Consider the following 11883-nt stretch of genomic DNA (forward strand, 5'->3'; position numbering starts at 1 on the left):
GTCTCAGAGCCTGAAAATAATGGATACTGAGAGGAAACGGAATAATTACAGGCTGACTTTACAGTCAGATACTTCTTTCTAAAAAACAAAACAAAACAAAACAAAACAAAAAGCAAACACACGAAAATGCCAAGGACCCTTACCTTGGCCCAAGTCAGAGGGAAAAAAGGTGGTCAGAACTTCTTCACTGGCCCACTTACATAGTTTTCCAATTACAGTGGATATTGGTGAAGGCCAACATCACCCAAGCCAATCAACTTTAAAGTCTTTCTAATATATTCCTGGAAAGGTTATTATTTTTCAGCTTATAAGAATTAAGGCACAAATGAAGGCTATAAATAAACTCAGGTAATGACATTCCAATTATAATAGGTTATTCATGGGGAAAAGAAAGAAAAAAGATTGTCTTTGGGAAAATTTGTATATTGTTTAAAATAAATAATAATAGCAAAAATATTAGCTCAAAATTTAATATCTAATGAAAAAGATAGATGCTATGTTTAAAATAGCATAATATACTATCAAATATTAACAATAATGCCTAAAATATCCTTTTCAATAACAAACTTTTAAAACACAGATTGCATTGGAATATTTTTTCATATTCAATATTATTTTATATTAGTTTTAGGTGTGTATCATAGTGGTTAGATATTTATATAATTTATGAAATTATCCTCCTGATTAGTCTAGTATCTCCCTGGTACTATACATAGTTATTACAATATTATTGACTGTATTCTCTATGCTGTAATTTACATCCCTATGACTATTTTGTAACTACCAGTTTGTAATTCTTAATCCCTTCACCTTTTCCAGCCACCCTCCCAACACTCCCTCCCATCTGGCAATTACATTTGTTCCCTGTATCTATGAGTCTCTTTTCATTTTGTTTACTTATTTTGTTTCTTAGATTCCACATATAAGTGAAATCATGTTATTTGTCTTTATCCATCTGACTTATTTCACTCACCATAATACCTTCTAGGTTATTCCATGTTGTTGCCAATGTTAAGATTTCTTTTTTTATGGCTGAATAATATTCCATTTTATATATGTATCACACTTCTTTATCCAATTGCCTGTTGATGGTCACTTAGATTGCTTCTACATCTTGGCTATTGTAAACAGTGCTGCAGTGAACATAGGGGTGCATATATTTTTTTGAATCAGTCTTTTCTTTTTTCTTTTTTGCTTTTTTTCGTTTTTTGATAAATAACCAGAGTGAAATTGCTTGGTCATAAGGTAATACTGGTTTTAATTTATTAAGGAACTTCCAAACTGTTTTCCCTAGTGACTGTATTAATTTGCAATCCCAATAACAGTGCACAAGGGTTTCTTTTTCTCCATACCCTTGCCAATATATATATTTTTTAATTTCTTGATGACAGCCATTCTGACAAGAGTGAGGTGATATCTTAATGTGGTTTTAATTTGCATTTATTTGATCAGTGAGGTTGAGCCTCTTTTCATATGTCTAGTGGTTATCTGTATGCCGTCTTCGGAGAAATGCCTATTCAGGTCCTCTGTCCATTTTAACAACATTAATTCTTCCTATCCTTGAGCACGGTATATGCTTGCATTTATTTGTGTATTCAACTTTTTTTCTCAATATCTTATAATTTTCTGAGTACAAGTCTTTTATCTCCTTAGCTATATTTATCCCTAGGTATTTTATTGTTTTTAATGCAATCGTAAACGTGATTTTTTTTCTTAATTTCTCTTTCTGATAGTTCATTATTGATGTATAAAAATGCAACTGATTTCTAAACATTTATTTTGTAACCTGCTGCTTTACTGAATTCATTTATCAGTTCTAACAGTATTTTGGTAGAATCTTTAGGGTTCTTTGTTTATAGTGCTATGTCATCTGAAAATAATGACAGTTTTACAACTTCCTTTCCAATTTGGATGCCTTATTTCTTTTTCTTATCTGATTGTTATGGTTAGGACTTCTACTGTATTGGATAAAAGTGGTGAAAGAGAAAATCCTAGTGTTGTTCCTTATCTTAAGAAAAATGCTCTTAGCTTTTTCCCATTGAGTATGATGTTAGTTTTGAGTTTGTCACATATGGCCTTTATCATAATTCTTAATTTACTACAATCTAGTTCAGATCCATATCAACTTAATTTCAATAGCATATAAAAATTTGTTTCTATATAACTTTGTTCCCTCTCCTTTATGCTGTTATTGTAACAAATCACATCTTTATACATTATAATCACATCAACATAGATATATAATGATTGTTTATGTAGTTGTCTTTTCAAATAGTTAGGGAAAAAAGTTACATATATATATTCTTTTTATTTACTTATGTTGTCATCCTTACTGGTGCTTTATTTCTTCACATTGATTTAAGTAACTGTCTAGTGTTTTTTCATTTCAGCCTGAAGAATTCTTTTTAAAATTTCTCATGTGACAGATCTAGTAGAAACAAACTTTCTCAGTTATTGTTCATCTTGGAGTGCTTTATTATTTCTTTTTTAAGTACAGTTTTGTTAAATATAAAATTCTTGATTGATAGATTATTTTCAGTACATTTAATATGTCATTCCACTGTCTTATAGCCTCTACTGTTTCCAGTTAGAAATCTGGCCTTAATCTTACTGAGAATTTCTTTATAAATGACTTGCTTTTCTCTTGATTCTTTCAATATTCTTTATTTGACTTTGGCTTTTGATTATACGTCTAGGTGTGGATTGTTTCTCTCTACTTACAGTTTATTGAACTTCTTTATTTCCAGATTAAATGTTTTTCATAAAATTTAGGGGTTTTATGGACACCTTTTCTTTAAATATTTTGTCTGTCCTTTCCTATCCTCTATTTTTAGGACTCCCATAATCTGTATGTTGGTATACTTAACAATGTCCCAGAGGACTTTGAGGAGCTTCTCATTTTTCTTCATTCATTTTTCCTTTCTGTTCCTTGAAGTGGCTAATTTCAATTGTCATATCTTCAAGTTATTGATTCTTTCTTCTGCCTATTTAAATTTTTTCTAGTACATTTTTCTCCCCTCTAGTGCTCTTTCCCCTTTCGGTTATTATGCTTTTCAACTCTAGTATTTATAAATGGTCCCCGTTTTATAATTTTTGTCTTTTTATTGACATTATCTATTTAGTTTGAATTTTTTTCATTCTTTTAGTTCTTTAGACATGGTTTTCTTTAGATTTTTAAACATATTAAAAACAATTGTTTCAAAACACTTTTTATTTTCTAGTAAATCCAATTGTGTTTCCTCAGGGACAGTTTCTATTTATCATTTTTGTTTGTTTGTTTGTTTGTTTGCCAGTTTATAGGTGTTACTTTCTAATTTTTTTGCATATCTTATATTTTAGTTGAAAACTTATTTTTTTTAAATAATTTAATGTAACAGCTCTGGAAATCTGACTTTCCTTCTCTCTCACCAGAATTCGTTTTTGGCACTGCTTGTAGTACTAATTGCTGTTAGTTTGTTTAGTCCCTTTTCTGAACTAATTTTGTATGACCTTTTATATTCTTTATTATGGATGGCCACTAATGCCTCTACTAGGTTAGCTTAATAGTCAGTGAGTAGTTGAATAGAGATTTCCTTAAATACCTGGAACCAATAAATTTTCAGGTCTATGCTAAAGGGCTTTGTCGCCTGTTAAAACATGTCTTCATTACTCACTTAGGAAGTTTATAACTGTCCCATACCCTTCATTTTCTCCTTCGGAGCTTCAAGGTTAGTCAGATATAAGAACTTTTGGTCTTCTAATGCTTTTCCTGAGTATGCACACAGCTCTATACATGTTTATGGCTTTCTAGATTTCTAGTAATGTGTCAGAGCTTTTCAAAGTCACTATAGAAATCTCATTCCTCAGATTTTTCTTTTAATTTTTTGGCTAGTCTCTTGTTTCACTTATTCATTGCCACAAGCATCTGTGCAACAAATTATGTCCCCTCTCTCGGGAGAATTTTAGCATCGAGTAACCATTAAAGACAAGCTTTTTGAGTAGGATCTTTCAGGGAACTGCCGCACAAGTCAAATAATGACAATTGTTTAGGAATTAAATTTGTTCTGATTACTTCAGCACCTGAAATTGGGTTTATTTTCAAGGCTATTAATGGCCTGGTGAGAATAGATGGGGCTAGGCTAAGTTAAAATGCCACAAAACTTATAGTTCCTAACAAGACCAGGATGTTTTTCTTCCATATATGCTCATTGGGTTGATGCAAATTTTGGCTAATTTCCCAAATTCTTAGAAATTTATTATAGAAATATAACCAGTTATTTTATTGCTCTTGTAATGAGGTAAATATTCATAGGTCATTACTCTACCATTTCTACTGACATCATCCACAGTTGCCTTCTTTATGATATTTCCTAAGTCTCTCTCAAGATATTAAATAGCTAAAAATTAGTTAGAAGTTTTTAAAAACAAAATGTTTTCCTATCCAAGTTGAAAAAACCTTCTGTACTTTAGCTACACATTCCTTGGATATCTATGAACCTTGAGTTAATAATCTTGCCTTAGAATGATTCGAAGGATGAATAGGCAACACACAACTTTCCACTACTATAAGGGAAGTGTTGAGACAGGTCCCAGTATGAACCCTACTGGTATTTACTTAGTTCTCAATTTTCCTAGGGCATTTAACTGTTCTCTCAAAGATGTCAAAAACCTTAACTGAGCTTTCTTTTTCTTGCAGACTCCTCAACGTCTCTTGAAACCAAGACTGAGGCACCTACAACTACGCAATCCCACTCAGAAGGTAAGTTTCACTAGGTTTATTTTGGAGAAGGAGAAGTTTCAAGTGGTGTCATGGAAGCCAAGGGAGAAGGCCCAATGCCATTAGATGGGTAATCAGAGGTCAGTGGACTCCTCATAGAGAGCATGACAATAAAGTGATGCAAATAAAATGCCTTCCATGGAAATATTCAAACTCTCTGTTTGTGAAAACTTCTAAGACAAAAGGAAAGAGAGACTTAGAATACTCCCATGGGAAAAGAGAAAACTGTGATTTCTATTTTGCTCCTACTATGACTTTCTGTGGGACTTTACATATGTTGCCTCCCCTCTATAGGCCTTATTCTCACTCCCATCAGTAAGAAACTAAGATTATATTTCACCTCAAAGTACTAATGAGCAGTGGCATGGCCAGGAATTCGGGGAAGCTTAGTACAGATGCCCAGAGAACGATCCAAAACTTTGCAGTCATTCTCCACATCTCAGTTCCTGGCTGGAAGAGGGGCCTCTGCTCCTAATATCTTGTTGTCATAGCAACACCCACAGTGAATTCATCCTGGACCTGGACCACTAAAGTAAATGGCTATCTTAGGAAGAACAATGTTGCACCAGATAAGAACAATGTTACAACTTTTCCTTTTTGGCTCTAAACTTTGCTACTGAAACTCTCCACTATGTGCACTGTTTTGTGGCATTTGACTGCAATCACTATCTGCTGTGTTCCAAACAATGGATAAAGGCCCTGAAGATAAGTGGGGTGGGTGAAATGGAGAGGGAGAGACAGATCCAGAGATAAGCAAATTAGAATCGGGTTAAGGGGGAGTGGCAGATATGTTTTTAGCTGGTTCTCCATGTTCATAGTAATATACTTCACAAACATTCTAAGCAAGAATGAGGATGAAACCATGCCCTCAGTCAACTCTGATAGCAAGATAGGCATTGGGCCAGATAAGAGTAATGGCAAAGTCTCATTACTCAAACTCTACCAGGGTTTACCAAGTTGCTTGCAACTGACTTCTGATTCTTCCAAAAGTTTTAAGTCATGGTCTCAGAGATCCAAACCCAAAAGAGAAGCTCTTTTGTGTTTCATCTGAAGCTGATATTCAACTGGTATGCACTAGTGTGACTTCATTGATTCTTAAATTAATAAAATACTCTTATACTAGTTGATAATTAGATGCTTCCCTTAACCACTGAGCTCTCCATTATCATTTAGACTGCTCTCCAGACCACTCTATTGTCCTTCAACAAAAATTTTGATGCCTAGTATCAACAGAAGACCTCTAAGAAACAAGGTCCATAGTATGCATCTGTTTTTGATAGGTTGGTGCTAAATAATTTGATGATAACCACTCCTGATCTTATCCTCTGGCTTTGCATCATTGATAGTGGACTTAACATTCTTGTACTTCTCTCCTGCTTGCTGAGCTTCTTGGATGTCTTTGTACATAGCCTAACGCTGTTATTGTGTGTGTGTGTGTGTGTGTGTGTGTGTGTGTGCACGCGCGCGCGCGTGCCACACATGCATCGCCACCTTTGGCTTGGAGATGTTCATGACTCCATGCTTATCTCAGGGCAATATCCAATAGGATAAGGGTGATTAGAAGATACCTCTTGAGGAGCTGGTTTGGGAAGATGAGGAGATAATCCTGGGAGAAATGGAAATTCTCAGATGTTGGATCTGTGCCCTACATCCTCTATCAAGTCTTTCACTACTTGATTCCCCTGAAAGGGGAAATCTTTCCTCGATTTGTATCAGTTTATAGCTTGAGATCTCTCAGCTCCAATTAGAGCTCTGATTACCACAAATACGAGATTTCTAAAACAGAATATTTTGGGATCTGGCGAAAGCAAAGTCAGTTGCAGAAATAAATCCTAAAGACACTGGAATTCCTTTCTCTATCATTCTTTATCTCTGATCTTACCCCCTAGATTTAGAATATTGTAACTATAGTACATTAGACATTATCCAATTTTTCATTGAAATTATGGACTAAAGTCACTGTATTTATTGCTTTATGACTGCTATACAAATTACTCCAAATGTAATGCCTGAAAATATCATAAATGTATTATTCTACAATTATGTAGATCAGAATTCTGACACACTAGGATAAAATCAAGTGTCAGCAGTGGTGTGGTCTTCTGGAGATTTTGGGGGAGAATCAGTTTCTTTGTCCTTCTCAGCTTCTAAAGCCTACCCACATTCCTTGGCTCTTGGCCTTGTTGCGGCATTTTAAAAAACAGCAACGTTGCATCTTTAAATCTCTCTCTGACTCTTACCTCCTCTTCTGTTCTCTTTCACTTTAAAAGGACCCTTATGATTACACTGAACCCACCTAGGTAATTCAATATAATCTCTCATCTCATTGTCAGCTAATTAGTAGCCTTCAATCTATCTGCAACATTAATTCTTTCTTACAATGTAAACTAACACACAGATTCTGGGGATTTGGATGTGAACATCTTTGGAGGACCATTATTCTGCCTACCACAACAATATAGCCAGTAAATAGCAGATCCAAGACTGGAAGCCCAGACTAGTGGTTTTCTTTATCTTGTAGATATAATTGGAATAAGTAACCCAGGAGATGAAAAGCATGAAATAATAGTTTAAATGCTCAGGACTATCAGCCATCAACCTCTAGGTTTGGAAGAACTCGTTTATACATAGAGCCTCCAACCTCTCTCAAGTCTTTGTCATGGGTCTGGGGTTTTGTTTGTCTCTCTGGATAGTTAAGAAGTTTAGGAGGAAATGGAAAATGGAAAAGAAAGAGGTGTGCACTGGTATAAGCTGATTAATTGAATCTCTGTTTCTCGACTAATGTTCAATCAGATACCACCTGGTCTTGTTTTGCCTTCTAGGAAAGGGCCTGCCTATCTTTGTCATCATTCTTATCATCTCCCTGTGCTGTATGATGGTCTTTACCATGGCTTATATCATGCTTTGCCGGAAGACATCTCAACAGGGTGAGTGATGAGTATGACTGGGTGGCTCTTGCTTATTCATTTATTTTAGCAGTGTAGTTGAGCATAAACTCTACGCCAGACACTATTAGGGACTTCAAAGATATCCTGGCCTAGTTTTGAAGTGAAGGTAGCAGTGCATGAAGACAGATATGCAAGTGAAGAATGTTAATACAACTTGTAAAAGTTAATTTACAAATCTTTGGTACCCAGCCTAGTACAGCCATCTCTGTAATGGGTTGTATAATAAAAATTCAAGAGAAGAAAAAGTCATAACCCATGGCCTCATGTTGCTTACAATTTATTTTGGAGATTCAATGTCAAATTATGGAGTTTATCAATAATGATATATAACAATAAAAACTATAGACTCAAAGCCTGGTGAAAGCAATCTATGCTGAAGGGATCCAGAGTGGTGGAGAGACAGTTAGGGCTAGAGTAATTAGCAAGGACTTTCAGAAGAAGGTGGGACTAAAAAGAAGCCTTAGAGGATGAAAACAATTTGGAAAAGGGCAGTATTCCAGGAAGGAGGGACTGTATGCATAAAGGTGTGAAGGCTTAAAAAATAACTGTAAATGGGATCATCAATAAAGAAAATTCATGTAGCTGAGCAATGGTGAAACACAGCAGACAGGTAAAGTTAATTCCTAATATAGTAGGTCTTGAATGACAGGCTAAGGAATTTAGACTTTTTTCTCTAGGACTTACAAAGGCATTACAAGACACCAAAGTTTTTAAAGCAGAAAAGTAACATGATTAAGGTGCAGTCAATTGGGTCATTTACCAACTGTGAGCCAAAAGAGAAGGAAAAAGATAATTTAGATGATTCCTAAGTAAAATTTAGCTACATCTCAATGCCTGCTGTAGTAGCCATTTTACCTAGCATTAGTGTGTTTATTCCACTGCACCAGCTCCTGCTTCCAAATAGTTTGGATTCCACATGGGACCTTCCAACGAAAGAGATGGGAGCCTTGAGTATCTCCTTTTTATGGGTCAAGTATCAGCTTCGGGTTTGGCCAGTTAGCATGGCTATGAACCATAAGGCTAAACTTGGAAGTGGAGATATTTCAAGTGGTTTCAAATTCTAAGAATACTAAAAGTAAAATAGTCATTATAGTCTCAATGAGACTCTGTATAAGTTGGAACCATATTAGAATTTTTCCCTCTCAAAAACCTTCCAGGCTCCTCATGACCCAGGAGATAGAGGTCAAAATGTAGCATTCCATTAAGACCCTCTGTGACACAGTTCTAGTTTATCTTCTCTACCCCTACCACTCCCTCATATCTAGTTTCATTTTCAGTCACTGAAGTCAAACAAACAAATAGGTTATACACCTTATACCTTTATGCTTTTTCCCTTCTTGGATTCCCTTTCCAGAATTCCTGTGTTCTTCCTCTCTATAAGGGAGGCAGTCTTGGGGGCAACAATTTAATTCAACATGTATTTACTACTATGTGCCAGGAGCTATGTATATAAAAATGAAAATAACACACCCCCTGAAGTATGGAAACTACTAGGCCAATGGAGGAGGTAGGATGTGGAAATACAAGACTATCACAAAGGAGAAGGTCTGCTGCAGCATGACATTTTTGCTTTGTTGTAGTGTAATACATACATTCCCAATTGCATGTCTGAAAGGTGGTAAGCCCCTAGAGGACAGTACCAATAAATGGTGATCTTCATACCAGACCATAAAGCCTTTAAGCTGGCATGGAATGTAGATACTTTTCCACAGGCACAAGGAAGCAATGATGACCTATTCTGGGACTTTTCTCAGGTATAAGGTGGGGATGAATGCATTTGGGAATGGTTTAGGCCATAGTCATTGACATCAGACTAATTCAGTCCCTTATACCTGGGGTCCAGCCTAGCCACCAAGTTTCCCACAAAGACTCCCACGGGATATTTGGCAAGATTCCTGGTTATGGAATGGATTCAGTTCCAGTGTTCCTCATCCAACCACATTAAGCAACTGTTCCAGCCCAATGTCCTGAGTCAGAGTATTCCTAAGAGGAGTTACCAAGTATGCTTCCTCTTCCTTTTCCTGAGAAATATATACCATTATGTTTCAATTCACCCTTCCAATACCCTCCAGTTTCTGGAAAACCAAACATAGAGATTTCCCTCTATGTCTCCCCTTCCCTCACTTTTTAACTGGTACCCAGGGTCCACTTTTGGCTCTTGTCCACTCCCCATGGAGACTTCTGACCTGATATCTCCTTCTTTTCTAGAACATGTCTATGAAGTGGCCAGGTAAGATAACCTTCCATCATCTATCTTCTAAATCTTTCCCCTCCCTCAATTCTGCTGGTTACTGCCATGGAAGAAAAGGGGTTTGGTACAGACATAATTTTATGTCCAAAAGCCTTCAGTGTCAGGGCATAGCAGTCTTCCTTCTCTGAAGCACCTCCTGAGTTCTGTCCTGGCCCACCAAACGCACTGGATAATTCGAGTTTATCAACTCTCTGTTCGAAGAATCTCTGGGTGACAAGAGCCTGGGAGTCAGTTGGCAAGGATTGGAGCAGAAGGATGGGAAAACTGGGTCCAGTACTCAAGTCCCTTCTTATGAGTGGTGGGCTCTTCAGCTACAGGGTGCATGCCAGGGAAGCCAGCAACTCTGGTGAAACCATGAAGGCAGACATCTTCACAAGTGGATGCTCCAGTGAAGAGTCAGATTCCCAGACTCTGTGAAACAGCTACTCTGATGAACCCTGCCTGGGACAGGAGTACCAGGTCATCACCCAGATAAATGGTGACTATACTCGTCTGCTGCATACAGTTCCTCCAGATTATGAACTTCTGACAACCAAGAGCAAGAGTGTGTGTTAAAACTGCCCTACTAGACCAGGGTCTGTTGACATAATTGCCTTTTTAGCTCCTGCTTTCTGCATGCACTCCTTCCCTGTTACTTCTGTATAGCCCAATACGCCTTCCCTGCCAACAATGGAATCCCTATGAGTGACAGGCTTTCCCTAAGAAGTTGCCACATGCACTCAAACAAGCTTGCCGCTAGCTTGGGCCCTGAGCCTTTGTAGTATCCCTGACTGGGCTTCTGCTGCTTCTCTACAAACACCAGAAAGAAGTTCCCATATCACTAGCATTTGCTCATCATGCCTCCAGACGCCACTTAAATTTTGGCCTCTTGTCACCAGAAGACTAGAATGAAGCTCAGCTCTGCCAGCTTAGGGGATCAGTAGTGTCTCCAATCACTTTTCGTTTTCAAGGCCGTATAGTTTTTGATTGAGATTGTCATGTAACAGGCCAGGGGTTAGTTCTGCTCCTATACCATGAGTCTAATGCTATGATATTTTGGTGCTCAATAAATATCTAATCATAATAGCAATGTTTGTTATATTTGTCTTCTCTCAAGGACCTATCAAGAGTGAGACTTACCTCACTTCAGAGGTGGGCCCAGCTGGAACACAATGAATATTTGGTAAAATCATACTCAACTATCTTCCATTATTTCTTTCCCAATCATTTTGCCAACTCTATGTGTATGGCTCTTCCCAGGTTAACTAGAAACTTTTTAAAAAGGAGACCCTCTTCTGTCTCAAGTGACTGTGGATGCAGAGATAAAGGGCTTCCCTTCTTTCCAAAGTATGGATGCTCCACCCTCAAGGATTTCTACCTCCTGGAATCATAAAATCTTTGAAATAGTTGTATTCCTTGTGGGTCATCCACATCTCATGGTCCCTTCATACAATATGGGGTGGAGTTCAGAACAAGGAAGTCTTTCTCTGTAAGCAGTAAGAGGGAATAAGAGTGTGAGCATATGTGTGTGTGTCTTTCTGTCTGTTTGTAAGCACACATACATATGTCTTTAAATCAGTTTCCCCTGTGAAAGCCTGTTTTGGGCCAGGTAAACACTACTTCTTCTCCCTCATGTAATTCATGTTAAATCAAATTCTTCATTCTTTGTAAAAGCTGACATGTTGCCACTTTTGTTTCCAATGCAACCCCAAGGTCAGTTCAGGTTTCACCAGGAGTTGCTCCTTTTTGAGATAATTACAGAAGTCAAAATAGTACACAAAAGTGAAAAATGAAGAGTCCTCCACTTTACCATGACCACCCTGCTAAGTCCATGATTAAAACCTCAGCATTTTCCTCATCCCCAGATACCAGCTTTGCATAGATCATGAAAGAAGCAACTTTTTCTTTCCTATCATGCTTACAGTCCTTTGAAACAGGGCCCCCACCCA

General features: G+C 37.1%; 1 protein-coding gene across 5 annotated transcripts in view; it reads left to right on the forward strand.

Annotated features, from left to right (window-relative positions):
* Nucleotides 1–11017, forward strand: part of VSIG4 (V-set and immunoglobulin domain containing 4) — a 53093-nt gene extending 42076 nt beyond the window's left edge. For 2 of the 5 annotated variants that reach the window (XM_016126708.2, XM_016126709.2), the window contains 4 exons: nucleotides 4676–4738; nucleotides 5248–5336; nucleotides 7584–7683; nucleotides 9913–10384. In XM_016126708.2, the coding sequence (XP_015982194.1) occupies nucleotides 4676–4738; nucleotides 5248–5336; nucleotides 7584–7683; nucleotides 9913–9938 (278 nt within the window). In that variant the 3' untranslated portion in view covers nucleotides 9939–10384. Of the gene's footprint in view, nucleotides 1–4675; nucleotides 4739–5247; nucleotides 5337–7578; nucleotides 7684–9912 lie in introns of all 5 variants that reach the window. The other 3 variants (XM_016126704.2, XM_016126703.2, XM_016126705.2) reach the window with 3 other exon arrangements.
* The last annotated feature ends 866 nt before the right edge of the window (nucleotides 11018–11883 follow it).

This window comes from Rousettus aegyptiacus, unplaced genomic scaffold, assembly GCF_014176215.1.
Source record: "Rousettus aegyptiacus isolate mRouAeg1 unplaced genomic scaffold, mRouAeg1.p scaffold_m13_p_9, whole genome shotgun sequence".
Taxonomy (NCBI): Eukaryota; Metazoa; Chordata; class Mammalia; order Chiroptera; family Pteropodidae; genus Rousettus; species Rousettus aegyptiacus.